We start from the raw sequence: 26327 nt of genomic DNA, 5'->3' as shown, positions 1-26327 counted from the left end.
TTTGGCTTACGAGTCTGTAACTGAGGTAGTCCTGCGTGAGGTCACTCACGTAGCTGCAATGGCCTCCCCTCCAGGTGTGGCAGTTGGTGCTGTCACCTGAACCTCCCTCTGCATAGGACCTCTCAGCCCCCAGCAGGCCAATCAGGCAGCAAGAGGGCAAGAGCAGAACCACAAGGCCTCCTGCAACCAGGGGTCGTGTCTGCCATGTTGCATCGGCCACAGTGAGTCACAGGGCTGCTCAGAGAACAAGAGAAGGAAGGCACACCCCTTTGTGGAAGGAGCAATAAGGCCCTGTTACAAAGGGTCACAGAAGCACAGCTTTGGCCATCTTTGAAACATTTTCTCTTGTTGGTACTTAGTACTTGTCCCCCCAACCCCACCTGCCCTCCCCCGGGCCATCTGTGCACTTTTCTCAAGGCCTGTCCACAGAACCACTTCTAACCCTTGAATTCCTGGTGGGAAGCCCTACCACGGACACACAATGACGGGCAGGAATAAGACCTATCATTCTAGGAGCCCATGCCTTCAATGCACTGTTTTCTATTTTGTTCATGTGGGCCCTGCACAATTCAAGCAACCTGATGAGCAAGGGAGAGACAAGAGAACCACCTGCTGACTCCGAAACTTCTGTAGTCGAGAGTGGAAGATGCTGTCTGATGGAATCCTTTGCTATTATTCTGGACATGTTTCAGAAGCTGGAGGACACTTCCGTCTGTCAGTAGAGATGGCTAAGGGATACAGCACTGGCAGTACAACAGAGCCTCGGATGCTGGAGCATTCTGTGCAGCTCACCACTGAGACCTTTCCAGCCAGGGTGGCAACAGCCTCCTTGAGGATGTGAGAGATCCAAGGCCCTGCCCTAGACTTCAACTGAACCCTGTGATGGTGCCCATAGTAGCTGACCCCCCAAACACCCCCACATTTCTATGCCTAAGGGTACTCTCAGTCTGGCCTTGCTAAGAACCCAGGTTCTGCAGGGCCCCAAGGCTCAGTCCCCTTACCTCCTCTAACATCTAACCATCCTTTTTCAAGGAAACTCACTTCACTATGAAGGTACAGAAGTTCCATAACAGACTCAGGCTTCCAAACTGAGCATCTAAGACATGAAGCAATCAATCCCTTCCTCAACCTCAAAACTCTTACCTCTCTGTGACCGGAGAGCCCTCGGGCTTCCGAGAGATGATGTAACGGCAGCTCAGCCCTGCATCCTTCACCATCTGATCTCCCAGGAACTCAGCCAGGCGCTTGGCTGTGCTGATAGACGTGGACTTCTGCTCCCCATAATCTTCCAGCTTCCGAGACATGGAGCGATTCTCAGAGATCAGCTCAAACAGCTCAGAATCGGGCATGTTAGCTGCCTGAAGAGAGAGGCAACAGGTACAACATCACACAGAAGGGAAGGAGTGCTACCCCAGGCTCACTGACAACATTCCTCCCGGAGTCATCTGACCTTTTCCAGCCAGATGAGCTGGAGGCAGAAGTATACCAGGGCTGTCTCCCACCAGCGAACAGCAACACTTACAAATCCATACACGAACCCTTAACTGCCACACCATTAAACTATGTAGAAAATGTTAACAACTGGGTTACTGATACCAGAGCTGCAAAAAAGAGGAGAGACAGAACTGGTGATTTTTCTCCTAAAAGGAAGAGAAAAAAAGGGAAAGGAGGAGCTACTATGCCAGCTGGAGAACCATGGACCCATTGAGGGGTAGAAGCACTCCCCACCAATGAGGAGTCAGAGGCCGAGAGCAAACAGCTCTATCTGCTCCTGCGTGCACACACCCCTGACCTCCCAGCTCCACTGCTCCCACATGCAAGCACTGCCTTCTCTGTCCAGCTGCTCCTGTGTACATGTACCCCTGGTCTTCTGCCCCCAACATTCTGTAATATTTGCCTGGATCCTGTGTTGTGTGTTTTTCTCTCTTGGCACTCACTCTCATTTATGGCCAACCCTCAGAACAAGACAACATGCCAAGCTACAGGAGCCCACAAAACAAAGGAAGACAGAAAAATGTTCCAGAATATTCCAGGATACTTTTCATTTAGAAAGCCTCCTCTTAGCAAACAATGCAAGCTAGGAAGGAAAATCATGTGTACAGAGATGCTGAAGGCAACATTACTGCAGTGGAAACCAGAAGCCTATCTGATCCCCAGCAGCAGTGGATAGTTATGGGAGTTAAGTAATGTGAACTTGATGAAATACAGACTAATGATTAACAAAGAGGGAAGAAAAAATTCTGTGAGATGTTTCTAAAGGGAAGCCAGCACCATTGTTTACACTGTAGAAACTACATACCCATTTACAGAGTCTACAAAGATTTAGAAAATCAAAGAAGTTGATGGGATCACTGGTAAATTTATCTCTCACAACTGATCTTTCTGTGCCATTTATTTCCTTCACAGAATTCTGTCCCTGGACACGGGGTTCCTGCTGACAGGGATCCTGAGAGGCACCAGAACTAGGGCAGTCCTAGGGTTCTGTCAGGGTTAGCCCTGATCCCCTGGCTCTCCAGGAGCCCAGGGAACACAGCACCGCTCTGCCCACAGGACCCTCGCAGCCAGGGAAGGAGGGGGTGGCCTCACCTTACTGTACAGCACGTCCAACCAGTAGTCAGCCACCTTGGCAACAGAGCCATACACTTCTTCTAAGGTGCTGCCCTTGAGGAAAGCCTCGAACACCGAGGACTGGAAGATCTTAATCAGCTGCAGCTCCCCTCGGCGTTTGATCTCGAAGCCCTTCAGCTCAGCCAGGGAACCGTCCTCGTTGAAGACAGCATATCTGGAATCCCCCCGGCGAGCATGGCAGTGAATGGGAGCCTGGGATGCTGGCTCCATGTCCTGGCCCTCTGTCCGACCCTCCCCCTCCAGCATCTACCAGGCAGCAAACATCTTGCCACCTGAGGCTTGTAAGGGCCTACAGTCTGTACAACCAGAATCTAACAGGTGGAGAGCAAGAGCTGGTGGTATTCATGCTACTACCTTTTCAAATTGAATCAAAAAGGTAAAAAACCAGCACTATTCCCATCTGGCCTCCTGGTCTACTTCCTGGATGGGTTGTTCAATCATCCATTCATTTTCTTCCCAAACACAAGCCTATGAGATTCCTACCTCTTCTTCAGTTTCTTGCCTTCTTCCTTGGAGGCTGGAAGGATCATGGCAAGGTAGGGTCCGTCAACCTCAAAAAAGATGCTGTTCTCTGAACGGGTGACATAGGTGAGTGAGGATGGCTCAGTCAGCTGCTGGTACTGATCATTGGTGAAGCCTTCCTGCAAACCAAGAGGAAGGGGGCTGCCTCACTCCCAACCATCCTGGAAGTGACAGGTGCCCTCTGAAGACTGGCCGGACCAGCAAACTGTATAGCAGACACCACTCAGCCAGAAAAAGAAAAAAGTTCTTTTTTAAAAGTTCTGACACATGTTAGACGTCAATGAACTAAAATGCATTCTGCGAAATCCAGAAGCTTTATGACTTGTTTCACTCACAGGACATTCTAGAAAAGATAGAATTATTGCACAACGAACACAATGGGTAGCCAAGGTCTGGGGATGGGGAGAGGGGCTGATGATAAAGGAGCAGCACTCAGGAGCCTCTGGGTGATAGAACTGTCCTGTGTTGCTCTGTGGTGGTAGAAACATGACTCTCCATGTAGGTCAAAAACCACAGAACTGCACTCTGTAAAGAGTGAATCTTACCAGAAGCAAATGAAAAAATATTCAACCAGGACATGGGGCAGACCTTAGAGGGACTGCAGACTGGAAGACACGAGCTGACCGCATTATATACAGAATCCCGCTAAAGGGCCGACTGAAGTCACTCTTGCAAACCCTGTTTTGACAGGGTAGTACAAACCAAAGAGAAAAACAACTACACACACACACTGTGCTGTAGCCAGTAAGTTTACACACGTGATGGCACAATCCTGAAGCCACTTTACACACACACACACACACACACACACACACACTAAGCAAATAAACATACCAATAAAGTGAGAGATAGGCTTCTCACTATAGGAGAAAGAATGAGGAAAGGGGACCAGCTAGGGGCTGGACAGATCAATGCAGACTCACGTTCTGTATTTTAGAGTGTACATGCAGACAAACAAATCCACATGCATGTGTGGGTGAGGCGGGTCTCAGGCATACACATCTCTCCTAGCTTGATTCACTGAGAGCAACTAGAAGCAGTAACACCCAGTAACAACAAGCACCTGCACCTGACCTTGGTTTCCAATAAAAGGGACCTGGCTCCTTAGAGAAATGGCTGATTCCAGGGCTGGGACTAAGAAAACTCAAGATGAGGCTGGAGCATCTTACAGGACCAGGAAGTAAGAAAGTGCAATTTAAAAAAACAAAACAAAACAAAAACAAAACAAAAAAATCCACACTTGAACTCCAACCACAGAACAGAGGCATGTGTCAAGAATATGTAGGCAAATGTGAAGGAGGAACAATCAGAGTCACAAACATACCAGGATAGGACGAGGAAATCACTAAGCAGGGTTAAGTGGGAAGGAAAGGTGATAATGCTTCCTTACACAAGGATTCCAATTAATAAATGTACCAGGAATGTGGGAAAGAGAGCTGCCAGAGGGAAAAGCCACCAGAGAATCACCAACAGATACTCAAACGAAGGAAAATTAGAGAGATACAGGACAACTGTAGAGTCGCAAGTATCTCCTCCAGTGTTCATTCAAGGCTCTGCTGGTCTCTACACACGGCCAGACTCTCTGATGCTCGTCCCCCAGAGTGTGGGCTCCTTGACTTACCCCTGCAGGGAGAAGGTGAGCAGAACAGTGGGTGGGACAGGGGGAGGCCACCAGGCAGGAGCTGACCTAGAAGTGACCAGAAGTGCAGAGGGACAGAGACACAGGCAGAGGGAGAAGCAGGCTCCCTGCAAGGAGCCTGATGGGGACTCCATCCCAGGACCCCAGGATCACACCCTGAGCCCAAGGTAGATGCTCAACCGCTGAGCCACCCAGGCGTCCCGTAATGACCTCATTCTAACGACAAGAAAGAACACACAGATCCAAAAGGGACACCTTCAACAAACACCTAGCAGGATTCCTTGAAGACAGGGAATGGCCAGCCTGGAAGGGACAGAGGAGACAGGACAAGCACACCAGTGTGGAGCCCTGGTGAAACAGGGAAATCCAAATAAAGACTCTAGCTTGGTCAGTGTTGTGTCAACCTGAGTTCCTTAGTTCTGATAACAGTTTACAGATGTTAACGTGAGAGGAAGCTGGCTAAAAGATACATGCAAATCTCTGTTCTATTTTCATGACTTTTCTGTAAGTCTACAAGTATTTTAAAATAAGTTAAAAGCAAAAAGTCTGACACTGTGCTAGACGAGAAAACTTAAGAGCACAGCATTTTCTATATAGATCCCCAGGCTACAGAAAAGCCGAATGGCACAGGTAGGGTAGTCTGATGCTTGGAGAGGGAATACACACACCTGAGAGCCAATGCAGTCCCCCTCCCAAATCTCCATCAGAGTGAGGATGCTAGGAACCCAGGCCCAGATGGCAGGTCCTCCCTGGAGACCCAGGCTCACCTTCACCATGATGTTCAACATGGCCCCAGGGTAGGAAATGGTCACCTTGGGCTTTTTCACACTGGTTGTCTTGATGACAAAGTTTTCAGGAAAGCTGTTGGGCAGGACGCACCATATTCCGTCTGTGTCCAGCTCCAAGGGTCTCCTTCAGAGAAACAGAGAAACAAGGCCATTTGAATACTGGACCATGGCCTCCTCCATGTAGGGAGAAACCCAGCATGAAGGCCCTACCTGGCTGGAGACCCATGAAACACAACACTCACCTGCTCACTCCCTATTCCCACTCCTCACCCTTCCTTTCTAGGCTGTTGACTCACAGCGGCTGACCAGAGCACAGCACTCACCCGATCTGCTCAATCAGCTCCCGTGCCTGGGTGATGATGTTAGCCCCTGTGAAGCAGACAATGCCTGCCATCTCCATGGAGTACCAGCGAGCCCTGAGGAAGAGAGTCACAGCCTTGCGGGGGAGGAGGGCTCCCCTCAAAGGGTCATTAGAGGGCAAGAGAAGGACACCTAGCAGGGGATGTCTGAAGCAGGGCAGGAGAACCACAGAAGCACTCACCTCTGTGCTTCCTTCAGGGTGCAGAGCTGGAATATATAGCAGGCTGCCACAGCACCAGCCCAGAGACTGTGTGTCCCCATGAGCCCTCTCACCATCCCCAGCACCATCTCCTGCCTTCCCCATCTCCCAGACACCATGCTCATCCTCTGACTTCTCAAGGAAAACACAAGCTCGCAACAGCCTCAGCTTCCCGCTAGATCTGCCTCACGGCTCCCAAACTAAGTCTCATCTAGAGGTGTCAGGTGACCCAAGGTCCACCCCTCCGGCCCCTGGGGCCTCCACTCTTGCCCTGTTTCTGGCCCCTCCTTCTGTCATTAAAAAGCAAAAAAATAGGGACGCCTGGGAAGCACAGACAGTTAAGCATTCAACTCTTGGTTTTGGCTCAGGTCATGGGATCAAGGCGTGTGTTGGGCTCCACGCTCTGTGAAGAGTCTGCTTGGGATTCTCCCTCCTTCTGCTCCTACCCCCTGCCCTGTACACATGTGAGCACGTGCTCTCTCTCTAGAATAAATCTTAAATAAATAAATAAATAAATAAAAATAAAACAACTTTCCCTCAAACCTAATCCCCAGTGCCCCATATTTTTCCTTCTCCAGAGCCACCATGCTGATCCTCCTCGTGACCCCTACCACAGTGGCCAGGCCTCCACAACCCGCGCCCCCCCCCCCTTCCCCCAAGGTCCTTGCCCACCATTCAGGTCCCACCTGGTCCCATGTCCATCAGAAATAGTCCACCTTGGCTCTAAGGCCCCCCATTCCTGGCCATCCTGACTCCTTGAATGGCCTCACACCCCTCATTCGTCACGCTGTGCTGCTCAGGGACTGCCTAGAGCCTCGCCACAGCCTCCAAGTGATGACTTTCACTAAGTCAAATAAATATACTGGAATCTACCAAATCACCATCTCTAGCCCAAGACCTGGAGACAACATGTCTGTAGTATGGATCTCCTGGCACCCCACACAGTGTGGCCGTACCCCAGCCCCCCGCCCTAGCCAGATCTCTCCCACCTCCCTCAGAATGAAGCCCACAGGCACCAACTCTCCTGGCCCTCCCTTGACTCATGTCCTCAGGCAGGAGCCTACCCTCTGCGCATGACGTAGCCATAGAAAGAGTTGAGGATGCACTTGTGCGCCAGCTGCAGGGAGTCATACAGGACCTCCATGTTCTTGCAGCGCTTCACTTCAGCCGCATCACCCACCTCCATGGCTGCAGAGAGTTTCTTCTTCCACACCTGAAAACAACAAAAACACTGATGGCCTCCTAGCTTCTTCAGCTCACATTTCACACAAAGGCCCAAAAGTTTAATAGCTTGAAAATTTCAAATCTATAGAAAACTTCAAAAATCAACCGAACTGAAGACAATAGACAATTCCAGAAAAACCACTGCTGACCCTCAGCATTTACTCTATCCCTTTCCTTTCACAGGCACAGCCAGTGCAAAGGTGCAGACATCATGACCTGACCCCCCCTAAAGACTCCAGCACACAATTTGTAAGAATAAAGACATTTTATACAACCACCACGCTATTGCTGCACCTGAAAAATTCAACAAGGGTATGGTACCAACATGTCCCTCCCAGGTCTGCACAACCCACAATCCTGCAGCCAGGCCAGAACCACACACTTGGCCCCATGTGTCCTGAGCCATCAGTAACCTAGTACTGCCCCCGGTGTAAGGCAGACGTCCTGAAATGACTTCTGAACACAAAGGATTGTATCCACATTATGTTTTTATTCTTGTGAGATCAAAGACAGGGAGAAAATACCACGGCAACTCTCTTGGACACTTGGAACAACTTCAGTCTCCTGGGACAGAACCCAGAACCCAACAGTAAACTAGAGAAATTATGAAACCGAAGTCTGAGACCAGCAACAGAGACGGAGGCTTCACACCACCCAAGAGGTATCAGGGTTCCCAACATGTGCTGTTATTCCAATTACTCTGATTTAGTGAAGTCAATAAGCTGAGTTACTGGTCTTCTCCAACAACAGAACTCAGAAACTACTAACAGGCAGAGAGCAAAATGCACAGCAGTAAAGGCAACATCTCAAGATAACAACTGACTCAAGAGCCCATAGGTAGACCAACAGCTGCTCATCAGATCCTGTACCAAGCACTGGAAGACAGACATGATCAAGCTAACAAAGGACCTTGTTCTAAATGGTTGTGATCGAAATGTTCTCTTCACTGTGGTGGTGGTTACACAGCTGTATGTTTTTTTGTCAAAGTCCACAGAACTGCCCACATGGAAAGGTGACCAGCATGGGCACTCAGGGGCACCTGAACTCACTCCTGCCCAAGCTGCATGTCTGTCCCTACTTGCTGTCACAGTTGTCAAACATTTGAAGTTTCTCCTGCCCCATAACACCTCACCATCATTCCCCCGGCTAATGCATTTCAATACCAAGAAGCCTGGCAAAAAATAGACAACAAACATCTTGACTGAATGAAAGGCTCTCTGGAGTCTGAATCAGATTGGAAGCCACAGATCACGAATGCTGGGCCTGGGGTACCAGACTCTAGCACCACCCAGTGCAGCTGAGGGGGGCACATGGTGACACCTGGCCATCACACCCACAGGCTGCACATCCTGAGATGCTCAGCCTAGAAGACAAGGCCGGAGGACATCCTCAGTGTGTGGATGAGACTCACAGTGGCAGAATAGCTACACCTGCTTCGCTGAGATGAAGCAAGTCTTCGCTAGCAGAAACTGTGGGGTGCATTTCTGTGATGGGACTGGCTTTCTTGAGGCCAAGATGTCTCTGTCTATATTAACTGGACTTCGGGTAACAAGAGCTACTCAAGAGGCCCCTAGTAAGAGCAACTAACAAAGAGACACAGAGCAGGCCATAAATATTTCACTTCTCACCAGTATGAGAAGGAAATTTTTTTGAAAGTTTGTTATCTATTTAAAAAACAAAATATTTACTGAATACCTACTTCTTGCCATATACTTAGTTACATTCTGAAAAATGAAACAAATACACTCACTATACTTTTAGGGCTTATGTGAAGAGAGACAAAGGAATAAGAAACTTAATACCCAATTGAAACAAAATGAGATGATGATACAGCAGTTCTCAAAAGATTAACAACTGAATTACCATAGGACCCAGCAATTCCAGTTAGGCAAACCCCTGGAAGAACTGAAAGCAGGGACCTGAAGAGGTATTGCACACCCACGTTCACAGCAGCATCATTCAGACACCAAAACGTGGAAGCCACCCAGCACCCATGGATGAAGGGTGAATACAATGTGGTCCATCCACACAACAGACTGTTGTTCAGCCTCAGAAGGAAGGAATTTCTGACACCTGCCACGACCAGGACGAGCCCTGAAGACATGATGCTGAGGGAGGGAGCTGGTCATCAGCAGACACCACATGACTCCACTGACCTAGAGGCCCCACAGGAGTTAAATTCTGAGACAGGAAGAAGGATGGGCACATCTGTCAGATGAAGGGTTCTGGAGAGGGACGGGGTGGGGCTGCACAACAGTGTGAATGTCTCTAATGCCACAGAACTGTGCGCTTATTAAATATGTTAAGTTTATTTATTTATTTATTTATTTATTTATTTATTTATTTACTTACTTATTTACTTATTTATGATAGTCACAGAGAGAGAGAGAGAGAGAGAGAGGCAGAGACACAGGCAGAGGGAGAAGCAGGCTCCATGCACCAGGAGCCCGACGTGGGATTCGATCCCGGGTCTCCAGGATCGTGCCCTGGGCCAAAGACAGGCGCTAAACCACTGCGCCACCCAGGGATCCCAATATGTTAAGTTTTATGTCTATTTGACCACACGAAAAAACAGCAAAACAGGTAGTAATAATAAAATGTGATGACAAGAATCTATCAGAGCAGGGGCCTTACGGAGCCTAGTCGTGAAAGGTCTTTCAGGAGAAATAACTCCACCTGCTCAAGTCTAAAATAACAATCTGCGACGATCACTGAGGTGTTGCTATGGACCTTCCTTGATCCTACTGAATGAAACCTGTCAGTGAATTGTCCTCTGCCTCCTCCCATCAGAGGCTGGCAAACTCAAGGGCCACATGGTGGTTACTGTACTCGTGCAGCCTGTTTCTGTGCCAGGGGCTCACCTCCTGCTGCAGGGGAATGCAGCTCAGTTCCAATAAAAGTTTGTTGATAAAAATGGACTACTCAGCTATAGTATGTTGACCCTGGCTCTACATAAATATTTCAAAAGCAGTCATTCAGAACAGTTTCAAGGCCTCAAGTTTTTAATTCTTAAAAGCTAAAAACAACTGCACACTCGTTACTTTCCAAACCCATGAGAGCCTAGAGGTTGGGAGTCATACATCCTAGGTGAAGTTACAACTGCCCATATGAAAGAGTCTCATCTCAGAAACTAGACTCTGTCCTGACCTCATAAAGGTTAGGCTCACCTTGTGGAGACCTTTGAATTCATAACGCCTGTCTCGGAAGGCGCGCACTGTGTCCACATAGAAAGAGTTCTCCCGCTGGCAGATAGTGGTGAGGCGCTCCTCCACCCTGGTGACGTGTATCTTCTTGTATGCCTTCCGGCAGTAATCTGAGGCCGAGAGAGAGCAGGGGAGCATGAGAGACTCCACATAGGAGGGAGCCAGGCCTCCTGGACATAGCCAAAGAAAGCTAGGAAGCAACAGACGCCAACAAATGCAGCTTTCTAGGTTAACACAAAGCAGCAGAAAAGTCAGGAAGATACATGCTGGTTTATCCTATCAAGAAAAGGACAGCCCCAGTGTGACTGGACCAAATTCCTCAAGAGCACAGTAAGGAGAATTCATCATCTGAACACTGACTAAAGAAGAAATAAAGGCTGTAGGAAGAACCCATTCACAGTGATCTCATCTAGTGCAACATCTCCTTTAAGTGACCTCTGGCAGTGATGTACCAACACGACCCAACAAAGGCCCAAGTCAGAGGCAGCACAGCATTTGAAAGTTGCTCACCTGACAGCCTCCGCTTCTCATATTTAGCCTGCTCCTCTCGAGAGAGTTCGTGAAAGGCCCGGGCTGGACCCTCTGCAGTCAAGGGAGGGAACTTCTCTGACTCCAGCTGGTGCTGGATCCGATGGTACTCACTGCGACTGGCTGGCACTAGGAGGGTGACAGAGGAGAGTCCATGACAGGGACCTACGCATCTGGTCCCCACTGAGCCACCCCACCGAGCTACCCCACCCCTGCCCTGGTGTTGCACTCACTGAACTCGCCCCTCCACTGCCAGGCCATCTTTCTCTGGCAGTTGGCCCCAGGCTTATTGAAGTCACAGGCAGCACAGGTAGCCTCATCCACCACGGCAGAGGGCTGCAGGGCAGGGCAGCAGGGGCATCAGTTAGGGTCTGGGCAGAAAGAGCTCAATGATGATGTGGGAATCTGTCTCACCTGCAGGCGGTTCGTCAGGATGATGTTAGGGTACATGGCCCCCACATCCAGGTGGTAGATAAGGGGACACTCTATTCTGTTTGGAACATCTTTCAGGGAGGTGAGCTTGGTCTTAATCTGATCACACACCTAGGAGAAAGGACAAAGGAGTGGCACCCAAGGCAAAAACTTGAGATTGTATGGTCATTGTATGGTCGGTTACAAAGAAAGCACCGTAGGTCCCAGAAGGACAGTAAACAATGGCCACCAACACCAGGGCCTGGATGTACAGGACCCTTGCAAGAAAAGACAGAGCCCTAAGGAGGACAGCATCTCGGGGAGCAGAAGCCTCTACCCTAGAGGACCTTCAGTGTTGGGAGAAAACTGTGAAAGACAGTAGTAGCCTTGCACGGCAGGGCCGTCCACCAGTGAGGATAAGACCCGGCTAGAATATCAATAGCACTCTTCTTGGGTGCCTTGCATGGTGGGGGCATGTGACACCCCTCCCTCAGCAACCCCTCACCTGATAGATGAGAAGTCACAAGAGATTAGCAGGGGCTCAAGCATAGGCCCCCTTAGCCCAAATGCTATGCTCTGATCCTCGGTGCTAGATGGTCTCCAGCGTTTCTTTATAAACCAGAAAATGAGCAGTTAGCTTAAAAAGCCCTCCTGATCCCAAATACCCAGGTATCCTGCATGAAATATGAGAACCCTGTAAATGTAGAAGTTAGCTTCTAAGTTACCCACAGAGGGCAAAAGCAAAGAGTAGACTCAAAACCAGAGTAGTCAGCTAATTTGGTTATGCCCTGGCAGACACCAGGCTGTGTCAGGGTCCCCAGGACCACACCATAGTGCAGTGACTCACAGTGAAAGGACATAGAACTCAACCAGCCAAGGGAAAAGGCACATGGGGCAGAGTCAGGAAGTTAGGCTTGAGCTGGGATGAGCTTAATGCTCCCAGCATCAAACAAGGACAACATATGCCAAGTGCCTTGGTGCAGGGAGGCTCACAGGCCCAGGGCTCACGGTCCCTACTGGGGCTGGTCAGGTAGGGTCCTCTGCTTGCACACACACTGCTGACTCTGAGAAAGAAAGCGGATGCTCGGCATGAACGGTGTTTGTATACGTGAGTAAAGTTCACGCAGCACTCCTGTCCAAGGAAGTTGAGGACCCCTGAACCCCAAGTCCCAGCCTCACACACAAGCCTTCCCAAGGCTGGCCGTTTCAGCCCTCAGTGTGAGTGCTCCCACACATTTCCCATGCCTCCTTGGCAAGCGGCAACCTGCACACAACAGGGAGACGAAATAGAACCCCAAATAAAGGCCAGATCCTCAAAGGCCACCTCTGTGAAAGGATAAACTAGAAAAGTCTGCTCAGTAGAATCACATCTCTTCTGGGTTCCTGGAGAAAGTCTTCCTGAGCACCTGGCAACCACAGGCTGGTCCCTCCAACAAGTGTGTGGTTGACATTATACTCTCCACTTGGTCTAGGAACCCTCCAGCCATGGATCCACATAAGAAGGGACTCCAGGCCAGAAACAGCATCAAAGAACCTGACAGCTCCTTATAGTCTCAGCCTGAGACTCTCTGCTGAATATAAATTCACATTCCAAATCTCAGAGAGAAGAATACCCCATGACCAAGAGCATACCCAGTGGGAGGAAGCCCTGAGAATCTGAGAATAAATCTCCTAAATGTGGGAAAATGAGCACAATTAAAAATACTGAAGACTAAAACTCTAAAACAAAGGAAGAGAAAGAGTCCATTAAAAAAAAAAAAAAAAAAAGATGAAGCACATCAGAAAAGAACAAAGAACAGAGCCTCCAGAAACAAAAAATTTTTTTTTTTTTTTTTTAATTTTTATTTATGATAGTCACAGAGAGAGAGAGAGGCAGAGTCACAGGCAGAGGGAGAAGCAGGCTCCATGCACCGGGAGCCCGATGTGGGATTCGATCCCGGGTCTCCAGGATCGCGCCCTGGGCCAAAGGCAGGCGCCAAACCGCTGCGCCACCCAGGGATCCCGAGCCTCCAGAAACAAAAATATTGTCCTAAAAAATAAAGTATGGCTTCTGATGAACAGATATTTTTATCCACTCCCCAAAACATAACATCTACTTAAATCAGAGCATTAACATGCACTTATCTGGTAAATTCATTCTGCACCAAATGTACACAACACCAAGGAATGCAATCCCCACGTTTGAGAACTAGTATATTCACAGGTTAATCTAATAATGTGGCAAACTTCTGTAAAGGACCAGATAATAAATACTTTAGGTTTTGTGGCCACACATTCTGTCACATACTCTTTTTTTCATAACATTTTAAAAACGTGAAAACCATTCTTAGCTTGGTGGCTACATGGGTCTCACAGGCTATCATCTGCCCACTTCTGTTTTAGACCGTTTTGAGTAAACTGGAAAACATCTAAATAGACACAAGATTAACCAGGAAAGTGGCCATATGTTACAGTCGGCAGTCATGTGAGAGATATCACTTGAACACAAAAATGCCCTTAGAATTAAAAGACTCCTTAAAACCCGTCCTCCAAAGCAGTCAAGATAAAAAACACACCAAAAATCATAAAAAACCATAACTAAAAAAGTAAAATCTATCCTATAGATTGGGAAATGCCAGAAGCATCAATACCTTCTGTTTCTTACTAAATTCTCAGCTAATGAATCTTTAGGAAAACAGACACTCCATCCTTCTTTATCCTGAGTCATGTTCTGAAATGCTACCCGGGAGGCAAAGTTCCCAGAGGATGAGCCCTACGCTGCTGAGACCCCTAGCTGGCGCCTCCTGTCAGCATCCTGGAGCTGGGACGGTCCCTCAGAAACGTGATGAGCCTGTTGTCCTTTCCCTAAAAACCCTGGGCTGCCCTTTAGATCACTGTGGAGACAGCCCCCTGCTGGGCTTCCCCAGGCGTCGGGAGGCCTCTGCCCAGCACACCATGGTCTCACTCATACTGCCACTTCTTCAACTTGAAAGTAGTATCTGTTCCTTCTGGGTGCTAACTCAGGCTAGACGCTCTTCACATATTGTCCCTTAAGAGTTCCTGAAGCAAATGGCAACTGGAGCTGACAACCGCTGCATAGCACTTCAGTTTCCAGAGTACGCAAACTGACTTGAGTTCTGCCTATTAGAATGTTTCCTGAAATTAATCCTAAAACTGGTAAAAATTCCAAACCACTAGTCTCTCAGTACACCCCAGTGCTGAGCAGTGCTCAGCAGAGGCACCTGAGAAGTGCCGTGTCTGAAGACCAGGACTGGTAAGCTGGGAGGTACCTGGGGTCTCCAGGCTTGGGGCATGTTGTAAATGGTGCTGTTATTTGATAGGTGTTAAGGTCACTATATTATACTCCATCACTCGTAGGAACTGACTCTCAGCACTTTTAAAGTCTCTTCAACAAAAAATAAAAACCAATGGCTCCTCACTGCCTATAGAATAGTCCAAATGAACTGAGCAGGAGAGCCAGCACTCACCTCTGCCCTACATCCACCCACCATGATGTTCCAAGGGCCAGCCCAAGAACCCCATCTCCCTGTAAAACTCTCCTACGTCTCCAAGTTGGGTCATTCACTGTGACCGCAACACTGTCCTGCCCCCCACAGCCAGACCAGAAGAGACCCTGTGTCATCTGTGTCAGGGCCCAGGAGGTACGTGACAAACACGCTACTGAAAGAAGCCAGTCTACAGGCAGGGCAGGCAAAGACTATTTCCCCTGGCCGGTGGAACATCACCTCTTGGAAGTTGGTGACATGCTCCATGGGCACCTTCTCCTCTTCCTCGATGGCATGGCGCATGGTCTTCTCCACCCTCTGCAGCAGGAAGTCAAAGGCAGCAGGATTCTAGCACAAATGACCAAGAGAGGACAGGAATGAGATAGGAAGTGCCCTTGCCCCAGCCAATCTGCCTCAGGTGGGACACTGCAGAGAATGCTCCAGAGGAGCCAAGTCCAGAGCAGGCCAAACGAAGGAGGCCTGGGGAGGAATCCACAGGGCAAAAAAGGGGTGAGGCCAGGAAGACCAGAGAGAGGCTCACCATCCTGAACCGGCAGGGGATGTCACTGCGAAAGACGCCTGACTCAAGGGCCTCCACATGGCCACCCACATAGGTCTCGGCATCCAGCACGTGGCCATCATCCGTCAGCTTGTTGAACTCCTGCTCCTGCTTATTGGGGAAGATGATGTTGGCGTGGAAGGCCTGCACCATCAGCAAGGCCTCACAGAGCGTCCCAGAGCCCTTCCGCAGCACCTGTGGGGGAGACACCAGGCCTCAATCACATGTCAAAATCCCACAGCCACATCCACGTCAGCTGCTGGGCCCGGCTCCACTGCGCACATGGGGTCAGGAGAGGCACTGACCTCATCAGGCTCCATGGGGATAATGGTGCAAAGGGCGAATATAAAGGGGTGGACGTATTTCATGTACAGGTAGTACGTGGCCACTGCATCTGACACGGAGTATGTGGCCAGAGTCTGAGGAGAAAACATTAGAGAGTAAGAGCAACAAGGAGCCAAGCAGGCACAACATCAAAGCTAAAAGTGACATGGTGAGGAAATGCACGTGCCTGGGGCTGCTCGGTAGCCATCCGGCACATGTCCTCAGGGTCCAGCTCCACTGGGTCATAGCCTAGCTTGGCTTTGGCAGCTGCCTTGAGGTTGTGGCTGCCCACAGGAAGGTAACTGTCCCTCTTTACCCACCTGGGAACGAGACCAAAGGTCAAAGATGAGTCCGAGATAAAGACCGAGAACCATGAGAGATGGCAAAGCTGCATATACCCCAGAAAGATGCAGTCCTAACAGGCACCCCAAAGATCTCCACTGAGACCCCACACAGTGCAGGCCCTGGCCTCCCGTGAAGCCTTTCCCCCAGATCCAGCTGGCTTCACCCATGTGCCCACAAACACGAGGACATGCCAGGGCCAGTCCTCTGAGCCCCATGGCTTCCCTTTCTCCCTCATGGAGAAATATAAAGATGAGCAAGTGGGAACCCATAACCTCCAGCCTCCCTCAACCTCTCCAGGTTCTCCTGTGGGTGCTGCTAGTCTGCTGTGCTCTTCCCCGCCCCCAGGGGGTTTTAAACTCCTGTTTTAAACTAGTTTTAAACTCCTGTTCTCTCCTCACACAATCCCTTCAGCATGGAAACAGGAAGCCACCCTACACCCCTCACCCTGTGCCCATTTCCACATCCTCCCCATGGCTCAGCCCACGACTGACACAGCTAGGTCTCTAGCACTCACAGCTGTCTCTTGATTGCATCGAGTCTCACCTCCTTGGCCTCCACACTCTTGCCATCCTTGTCTCCAGAAATGCCCCCTGGGGCCTCCCAGTATTGCCACCTCCTCTAAGAGCCCCCAACCATCCTTTTACGACCTTTCCTCAGAGACCGCTGATTACCGTGCCCCATGGGAATGGGGTTCCCAGGCCTGCTTACACCTAGAACCTACGTGTTCCTTGCCCAGAAGCCCACCGCAAACCCTGAGGACCACAGGCCCCCGGCCCCAAGTCCATCCCTCTTCACCCCTATCCTAATTATGATTTGGCCTGCCCCTTCCAACCCATGCACGGTAATGCCAAGGCTACAGAGGAAAGAGATAAAACTTTAAGTGTGTCAATGGTTCCCCAAAATTCACCTCCCCACAGGGGACAGGGGCCCACAAGACCTCCTTTCCCTTCAGCCTTCCCTCTCAACACCCTGAGCCCCGTCAAATGCCTATCTCCAGTGTGGACATCCTTGGGGGCTGCACCCCCACCTTTGTGGGGGGCTTTCACAGCATCAAGACCTTACTCTACTTGGCCATCTTTCTGTTCTGGCTTCCCTAGCAGGTCCAATGCTAACATGTTTGCTGGCAGAAGGAATAAGAGCACATGATGAAGACAGCACATTCCTGGACCTAGCCAGAGCCCCAGCCACTGTCCTCGAAGGTGATGGCTGCTGCTTCTCAGAAGGCCCCTTCCTCAAAGGGAGGTGGACAGGACCAGTAGTGCAAAAAAGGAGCTTTGGATGCCAGTCACAGAAGGCCCTCCTAAGATAGTGCGATGAGCTGCCGGGCCTACCTGAGACAGTCCATGTGGATGCACTGGGATGCCTTGTACTCTCCCTGACTGTCCTTCTGGAACCCGATCTCCTGGTACATGCTTAGTCCGTGGACTGCTGCTCTGGCCTCCACAAACGGCCTAGGGATAAGGGCAGACCGACAAGCACATGGGCAGTTATCCTTTAGTCCCTCAGAGACAAGAAGATTGCGCCTAGCATACCCCCAAGCAAAGCCAGGAACCCCCACACTTCTCAAAATACAAGGAGCCTCTTCGGCCACCAAGTGGCATTCCTCCTATACCTCCCTCCTCTCCCAAACACTTTCCTTCCATCTCAACCACTTGTAAGTAAGTGTACAGTTCGGCAGCAGTAAGCGGTATATTCACACTGGTAAGCATATTCACACCACTGTGCAACATCCCCTCCCAAACGCATTTTAGTTACTCACAAAGAAGACATCAGACTTACCAGTCAAAAAAGTCCCCATTGTAGGTGACCATGATGGTGGGTTTCATCTCCTGGACATGTTCAAACCATCTCTGGATTAGATGAACCTGAATTCAATGATTCTTAGCTGTCAGAGAATTTCTGTTTCTCTTTGAGATATTTCCAAGCACCCCTCCCCAAGTTTAGGAAAAGCAGGGACCTCATGTCACTATTTTCACACTCGCCCTGTGCCACCAATGTGAATGAGGACCACACCACTCAATATCCAGTCCAGCACACTGCTGGGTTGTGCCTCTTCCTCCCATTTCACCCCAAATACTAGGCAGTCTCCCAAGGAATACCTCTTTACCTCGTCAGGTTCATTAAAGACACAAAAAGGTCCTTCATACTCTGGCTTGGGGGTGAACTCGAAATCTTCGACATCTTCTGAAACGATCTCCCTGTTGGTGATGAGGTAGCCCTAGAAAGTGCGTGCACCAGTCAGCGCGAGTTAGGACACACAAAGCCAAAACACTCCACTTTTGGCGCAGAAGACCCTACTATAGGAATCTGCAGCAATGGGAAGGCCCCCAGTTCTCCCAAGAAGAGCACCAAGTGTCTCAAATTTTTATTGGAAGGAAGGAGTATGGCTTGTTTGTTCACTTTCCTGAACTCAACTCACTAATTTTTCACCACACACACACACACACGTATTATTTTATTTTATTTTATTTTATTTTATTTTATTTTATTTTATTTTATTTTATTTTATTTATGAGAGAGAGAGAGAGAGAGAGAATGCACGAGAGAGGCAGGCAGAGGGAGAAGCCGGCTCCATGCAGGGAGCCAGACGTGAGACTCCATCCCAGGTCTCCAGGATCACAACCTGGGCTGAAGGTGGCGCTAAACCGCTGAGCCACCCAGGCTGCCTTCGCCCAAAATATATTAACCACAGTGTGGATACTGCTCTGGTTTAGGGACCAGACAAGGTTCCTGCTCCTAGGAAGCTTAAATCCCAAAAGATACCACTTACCTGACCATCAATCATGTAGGAAATCATCATAATCTGGTCAGTCTCAGCATCAGGAAACTTGAGAGGCAGTTTGGTTGTCTCAATGTCAAATGCCAAAACCACAGGGTCCTGCAGGGATGAGATGTCTTGTTAAGCTGGACATAAACCAATCCGAGCTCCAGAGACCCCAATGGTCTTCTCAACACCCACCCCTCCACCTCCAGCTGCTAAAAGCAAGAGTTGAGCTGCCACAGGGAGAGGTTCCAAAAGAAGTGAGACGGGCATTTGGGGGTTGACTGACCTATATCAAGAATTCTATGATTCACTGATGGTTATGAAAACTTAAACATATATGAGAGGTTGGAGCATGATAGGAAAATCCTAGAATTACAGAATATTTGAGTCTCGATGTGCACGCAAATGCATGACCTCAATTTGACCTTTATGATAATCCAGATAGGAGATGGTGGTAGAAATGCTTTCTCATTCTGGAAATGAGAAAACAGAGTACAGACTTGCCCAAGAACATAAAGCCATCCTGAATCAAGGTCTGCCAGTTATAAATTCATTTTTCACCACAACACTTCACCATCAACCACTCAAAATCAAAGTCAGAGCCTTCCCTCAAATGTTCAGATCCAGCCCAGTTCAAACACAGACATCATATGGTGATACATAAGCACAGAATGAAATTATACTCAGTCAGAAACTGACCACCCCCCCAAAAATATTTTTTTGGGGGGGTGGTCAGTTTCTGACTGAGTATAAGGATGAATATTTTCAGAAAAATATTTGCAGAAAAATATTTTTTCTGCAACTTTTTAAAGTATTTGAGGAAAAAGAAAAACAAGTCTGAATCAAATTCATCCTTCAGCACCAAATGAGATCTCTCCAGAAATAAGTGGAAAAGTCAGGATGGAGGAAATGCAAGCAGTGCTCACAGGTCGTTCAACAAGGTCATCTCGGCGGGTGATTTCCACAGGAAAGGCACTTCCTCGGTATCTGATGTTGTACCAATGAGCCTGCAGGACACGCAGCACGTTAATAAAGAGCTCTGCATCTGTCCTGGGAGGTGTGTTTCTCTACAGATTTATCCTTTCAGGGTCACCTCTTGACTGTCCATCCGGCTGCCCAAAAGTAATGGCCCACTCACCACATGGATCTTCAGGTCAATGGAGAGGCGGATGTGGTAGGGCACATCATACTCTCGCATGTCCACAATATTGTCCAACTGGTCAGTGACCTTCTTAGAGGCTTCCTCTTCATCAATAACCACACTGCCCCCTTGCAGAACGCTGCAAAACAATGAGAGGCCAGCTTATTCAACTATACCCTACTAGGGGTCAAAAAAGAGGGAAGACCAGAATCTATGTGGAATAAACACAGAAGGTAAATCAAGGTGGCAGAGATGACCAAAGAGGCTCTTCTTAGAGAATGGCCTTGGATGACATCCTCCCACAAGCAGCAGGCCATACAGAGGAAATTCTATGCACACTTAAGACATGTGTCTTATAAAATGTAAGTCAAAATTTTTAAAAATTGGGGTGCTTAGGTGGCTCAGTGGATTAAGTGTCTGCCTTCAGCTCAGGTCATAATTCCAGAGTCCTGGGATCAGGCCTTACATCAGGCTCTCTACTCAGCGGTGAGTCAGCTTGGGATTCTCTCTCTCCCTCTGCCTCTCCCCAGGCTCACACTAGCTCCTGCTCGCTCTCTCAAATAAATAAATCTTAAAAAGGAAAAAAGAAATAAAGTAGTGTCACTGGGAATCCAAAATGTCCTTACTATCACAGCCAGAAATCCACCCCTATGTAAGAAAAGAGGCACAGCTAAAACTACAACCCAGGAAATCATTTAACACAAATGCAACACATAAACTCTACCTAGGCTGGGGCACCTAGGTGGCTAGGTTAAGCGTCCGACTCTTGATTTTGGCTCAGGTCATGACCTCAAGATGCAGAAATTAAGTCCCCTACCTGGCTCTGTGCTAGATGTGGAACCTCCTTAGTATTCTCTCTCTTCTTCTCCCTCTTTCCCTCCCATTACTCCCTTGCTCTCATAAATTATTTTAATTTATTTTAAAAAAAGAAATTCCACCTAATTGCTTGCAAGTGTATCCATACTGAACAGAGCCTTAAGGCTAACTTCATTGCTGAGCATTCCTGCTTCCTATTCATCTTGTCAACCTATGAAAAATGGGAAAACAGTCCTGTGGACTGCCTAGCTGCTCTGCTTACAAGGCTTACCTGGACAGCATAGCTGTGTAGGCATCACCAGCATGACCCTGCTCCCGGTTCTTCTTCACAGCAGGGGAGACATCCTTCCTCACTCTAACAAGATCCTCCACAGTGTGGAAGGACAGCTTAATGTAATTTCGCTTCAAACCCACCAAGTGATTTGGCTACAAAGTGATGAGATTGTGTTCATGAGTTCAAGAGAAAAAGGACTTTATTTGGGGTAAAAAAAATAAAGGGAGAACAACTCAAAAGTAAATACACAGGTAGAAGAGTTGGCAAGTCCAAAGCATCTTGTCCAACTCTATACCACTAGAGTTCTCTAAGAAGACATATAGACAGTCACATCGCATAGGTGCTCAACTTGGCTTCTTCCCATCTCACCCCAGGAACAGGGTAGACCCAGCCTCATTTACCCTGGAAGGTCCAGGTGATACTCACCAAGTCTAGATCCTCTTTGGGGACAGTCTCTATTTTAGCAATTTTACCCTGAAACTTCCTGGAGAGAAAAGATGAAACTTCTCGTTCACAACCCTAAATCAAGATCAGAATGAAAAGACTTCCTATTAGTAAAAACTATTGTTTTCCTTGTACGTTCCTCTAGAGGCCTCTTTCAGTTCTGAAGCCCCCCTATAAAATGAGGCACAGGTCATGTGACTTAATTCTATGGACGACAGACTTACCTTTCTGGCTGCAATGTAGAAATACGGCTCGTAGGGCAAGGCCACCTGCAAGAGCCACCAACCCATTCAGGGGCAATAAGAAAGAAAAAAAGGGAGAAAAGTGAAGACAGGCTATTTGCAGTTATACCCACAAGCAGCCAAGATCCGACATGTCCTTGACTTTGACATCTTTTACCAGATGACATGGTCAGGAATTAGGACCTGCACATATGGCAGGAGCGAAAGTCTGAGACAAACTAAATCTGTCTTTCCAAGCTGGTTATGATACCTTAAATAGTGACCCATGTGGCTTCAAGGGGTCCATGTCCCTGACATGCTTCAAGCAGCTGAACACTAGAAGCCTCCCAACCCCTCCCCTCCCAGATAAATGAACACCTGCCATATTGGACCCCACCTATACCTCATCACTGAGTGGGTCTTAGCTGCCTGGGGTTCAGGAGCTTACCTTAAATCTGCTCCCATCATCTTGAATAAAGTAGTAATCTACTGCGCTGACTAAGCGTTTGTCTTCATCTAAAATCTCAGTCTATGAGAGAATGAGTCAACACGGGCACAGGTTATCCTCTATGTAGTACAAGAACCCTCTTGCTCCTACTCTTTGGGAAACTGAGCACAAAAACAAAACCCTTCTCCACCCCCACATAAACACTACCAACCCTACTCACAAGAACCACACCACATCTTCCAAATGAGGATTTCTCTCAATCTCTCCCTCATCTTTGAAAACTTTCTATAGGTTAACAGGGACACCCCTCAGTTTTGTATTCCCAGTAACCTCTATACAGCCCAGTGACATTAAATAAGGAGGAGAGCTACAAACAATCCCATCTCCAGCTGCACTACCCACTCTTCAAAGGCCTAAGCCACAAGGAGAGTGCAACTGCCCAGGTGCTTACAGGGTGCATGTTGATGAGCCAGCCCGTCTTCTCCCCAGACTCCTTGAGTCTCTCAAAACCAAACCGCAAATCCATCTTATCTGTCCACTGACTGCGCTCCAGGCGCTTAAGTGCTGAGACAGAAGAGGAGAGGCCATCATCCCTGAATGAAAGGAGAAAGGAAATTCTGTCTTCACTGATCATGACACTATTCCCACAACCCTCAGTTCACCCAGTGTAAGCATTTTGGATGCCACATAGTAGATGCCTCCCTGAAAAGCCTTGGCCAAACAGTTCATTAAAATAACAGAAGTTGCAGGAACCATGACTGGGGCAGGAGCCTCAAAACCTATTCAACTCTGTAACCAGAACACTAATAAAAATAACCATCACGGCAAGCCACTGCTGCCTTATATTAAAATGCCCAGGAGCACCCCACGGGCTTAGTCGGCTAAGTGCCTGACTCTTAGCCTGACTCTTGTTTCTGACTCTTTCAGCTCAGGTCACGATCTCAGGGTCATGGGACTGAGCCCCACACTGGGCTCCACACTGGGCTCCACACTGGGCATGGAGCCTGCTTAAGATTCTCTCTCTGGGGTTCCGTGGGTGGCTCAGTCATTTAACTGTCTGTCTTCAGCTCAGGTCGTGACCCCAGGGTCCTGGGATCAAGTCCCACATCCCCTCCCTGCTCAGCAGGGAGTCTGCTTCTTCCTCTGCCTAGCACTCTGCCTCCTTAACCTTTCTCTTTGTCAAATAAATAAATAAAATCTGGGGCAGCCCGGGTGGCTCAGTGCTTTAGCGCTGCCTTCAGTCCAGGGGTGTGATCCTGGAGACCCAGGATTGAGTCCCACAGCGGGCTCCCTGCATGGAGCCTGCTTCTCCCTATGCCTGTGTCTCTGCCTCTCTCTCTCTGTGTCTCTCATGAATAAATAAAATCTTAAAACAAAACAACAACAACAACAACAACAACAAAAAACTCTTTCTCTGCCCCCCTCCTGGGCATTTGCCCCAGAGGAATGAAAACTCATTGATACAAATACTGATGTGTGAACATTCATTCCACTTCATTATAGCCAAAGTGTGAAAACAACCCAGATAGCCCTTAACAGGTGAATAATTAACCTATGTTATATCCATCCCATGGAATACTATCCATCAATAAAACAGAAGAAACTGAACTGATTCATGCAATGACTTGGATGGATCTCAAGGGAATTATGCTGAGTGAAAAAAGCCAACCTCCCAAAATTAAACACTTTTAATCCAACTTAAGTAGAATTCTTGAAAGAAAATTAGAGTTGGAGATTAGTGGCTGCCATGGATGAGGAAGAGGGAGGAATGAAGGTGGACATGGCTACAAAAGGGTTATTCTGTGTCTTGATTACGGGCAGGGTCACAAACACACAACGTGTACAGAACTAAATACACACATAATACGGAACGGGGGTCCATTCAGTGTATGAGCATCAATTTCCTACATTACCACTGGGAGAAACTGGCTAATGGGTGCATGGGATCTGTGTAATTTCTTACAACTGCATAAGAATCTACACCTAACTCAAAGAAATTGTTTCTTTGTATTTTTATTTATTTCTAAAGTGACAGCGTTCAAATTTATTATTAGTTTGTTTCTTGGTAAAATAAAAAGTAACATATCTACCATAGGAGGTTTTGATGCATATTGTAAGAAACAATGAAAACTGCAACGTTGGCAGCAGGGTACTAAAAAAAGCAAGAATCTTGATGACCAATTTGGACTGGATTCTAGTTTTGCCAAAAAAACGAGCAGTGACAAGTCATATGCATATGATAGACAGGATTCTTTGCTCACATTGGACACTCAACAAACAGCATTTGAGATACTTATTAAAGATCAACACGACGTAAGAATATGTGTACTTTCTGCTGTCTACAGGTGAACTTCTGCAACCAAGACATTATCTGAAAGACACTACGTGAGACCTGATCGGTTCACTGGTTTCTATTCACAAAGCCTGCGAGGCGGGCGGTGGAGCTGCGCAGCGCTCACTGACCCCAGTCCAGGCCCCTGTGGGGCACAAAACACTCGGTCCCCTCACAGCCCCCCCGCACACCCCTCCCGGTTCCCTCACAGCCCCCCCGCCGCACACACACCGCCCAGGTCCCCTCGCAGCTACCCGCCCGCACACCCCTCCCGGTCCCCTCACAGCTCCCCGCCCCGCACACACCGCCCAGGTCCCCTCACAGCCCCCCCCCACCCCTCCCGGTCCCCTCACAGCTCCCCGCCCCCACACCCCTCCCGGTCCCCTCACAGCTCCCCGCCCGCACACACCGCCCAGGTCCCCTCACAGCTCCCCGCCCGCACACCCCTCCCGGTCCCCTCCTCCGCACACCCCTCCCGGTCCCCTCACAGCTCCCCCCCCTCACACCCCTCCCGGTCCCCTCACAGCTCCCCCCCCTCACACCCCTCCCGGTCCCCTCACAGCTCCCCGCCCGCACACACCGCCCAGGTCCCCTCACAGCTCCCCCCCCTCACACCCCTCCCGGTCCCCTCACAGCTCCCCCCCCTCACACCCCTCCCGGTCCCCTCACAGCTCCCCGCCCGCACACACCGCCCAGGTCCCCTCACAGCTCCCCGCCCGCACACACCGCCCAGGTCCCCTCACAGCTCCCCCCCTCACACCCCTCCCGGTCCCCTCACAGCTCCCCCCCCTCACACCCCTCCCGGTCCCCTCACAGCTCCCCGCCCGCACACACCGCCCAGGTCCCCTCACAGCTCCCCCCCTCACACCCCTCCCGGTCCCCTCACAGCTCCCCCCCCTCACACCCCTCCCGGTCCCCTCACAGCTCCCCGCCCGCACACACCGCCCAGGTCCCCTCACAGCTCCCCGCCCGCACACCCCTCCCGGTCCCCTCCTCCGCACACCCCTCCCGGTCCCCTCACAGCTCCCCCCCCTCACACCCCTCCCGGTCCCCTCACAGCCCCCCGCACAGCCCTCCCGGTCCCCTCACAGCTCCACGGCGCCCCGCAGCCAGCCGGGAGAGGTGAGGGAGAAGCGTTCGCACGCGCCATGACCCAGCGGGGTCGCGCTCCCCGGCCCCGCTCTGCAAACCACGGGAGGCCGCGGTACCTGCTCCGCCCGGAGTCGCCGTCAGCGCTCGGTCCGCGGGACCCAGCGCTAGCCCGGGAGGAACGCGCCGCTCGGAGCCGTCTGCCGAAAACCGCCGCGGCTACGCGCTAGGCGCTCCGCAGAGGCCCGCGCGCCCCTCTCCCGCCGCCCTCCCCGCGCCCCTCACCGGCTGGCCTCGCCGTCCGGGCCCGGCTCCGCGCGACGCCGGCCGCTGTTCCTCCAAACCATCGCGCCGCGCCGACGCCGCCGGGCTCTCCCGGAGAAATTTGGCGCGTCCCACCAGGCCTCGCGAGAGACCGGAAGCGCCTGCCGCCCAATCGGCAAGCTCGCCGCCGCCGCCCCCCGCGAACTCCCGGAGCCGCGGCGGGGGCCGGGCGGGGGCGGGGGCGGGGGCGGGGACACGCGGCCGGACAGGGACTCCGGGCAAAGTGTGAGGACGCGCCCGGCGCGTACGGCGGGGCGGC

General features: G+C 49.9%; 1 protein-coding gene across 2 annotated transcripts in view; it reads right to left on the bottom strand.

The window, feature by feature from the left end:
- The window catches only part of POLE (DNA polymerase epsilon, catalytic subunit), a 50752-nt gene extending 24506 nt beyond the window's left edge, over nt 1-26246 (bottom strand). The window contains exons 1-26 of one of the 2 annotated variants that reach the window (XR_011994607.1): nt 26030-26211; nt 22775-22916; nt 22324-22404; nt 21879-21923; nt 21637-21729; nt 21208-21362; nt 20118-20259; nt 19906-19986; nt 18986-19093; nt 18323-18433; nt 17995-18080; nt 17547-17666; nt 16058-16190; nt 15852-15965; nt 15529-15741; nt 15228-15335; nt 11506-11634; nt 11325-11427; nt 11074-11220; nt 10528-10673; nt 7201-7349; nt 5901-5993; nt 5557-5701; nt 3112-3269; nt 2587-2782; nt 1144-1358 (exon numbers count right to left, since the gene is read on the bottom strand). Coding sequence is in view for 1 of the 2 variants with exons in the window: in XM_072722519.1 (XP_072578620.1) it covers nt 1144-1358; nt 2587-2782; nt 3112-3269; nt 5557-5701; nt 5901-5993; nt 7201-7349; nt 10528-10673; nt 11074-11220; nt 11325-11427; nt 11506-11634; nt 15228-15335; nt 15529-15741; nt 15852-15965; nt 16058-16190; nt 17547-17666; nt 17995-18080; nt 18323-18433; nt 18986-19093; nt 19906-19986; nt 20118-20259; nt 21208-21362; nt 21637-21729; nt 21879-21923; nt 22324-22404; nt 22775-22916; nt 26030-26091 (3275 nt within the window). In the remaining variant the exon portion in view is untranslated. Of the gene's footprint in view, nt 1-1143; nt 1359-2586; nt 2783-3111; nt 3270-5556; nt 5702-5900; nt 5994-7200; nt 7350-10527; nt 10674-11073; nt 11221-11324; nt 11428-11505; nt 11635-15227; nt 15336-15528; nt 15742-15851; nt 15966-16057; nt 16191-17546; nt 17667-17994; nt 18081-18322; nt 18434-18985; nt 19094-19905; nt 19987-20117; nt 20260-21207; nt 21363-21636; nt 21730-21878; nt 21924-22323; nt 22405-22774; nt 22917-26029 lie in introns of both variants that reach the window. The other variant, XM_072722519.1, reaches the window with a different exon arrangement.
- Between the last annotated feature and the right edge of the window lie 81 nt (nt 26247-26327).

The sequence above is a fragment of the Vulpes vulpes genome, chromosome 10 (assembly GCF_048418805.1).
Source record: "Vulpes vulpes isolate BD-2025 chromosome 10, VulVul3, whole genome shotgun sequence".
In the NCBI taxonomy this organism is placed as follows: Eukaryota; Metazoa; Chordata; class Mammalia; order Carnivora; family Canidae; genus Vulpes; species Vulpes vulpes.
The sequence above is the reverse complement of the archived record's forward strand: the minus strand, read 5'-3'. Positions and strand labels throughout refer to the sequence as shown.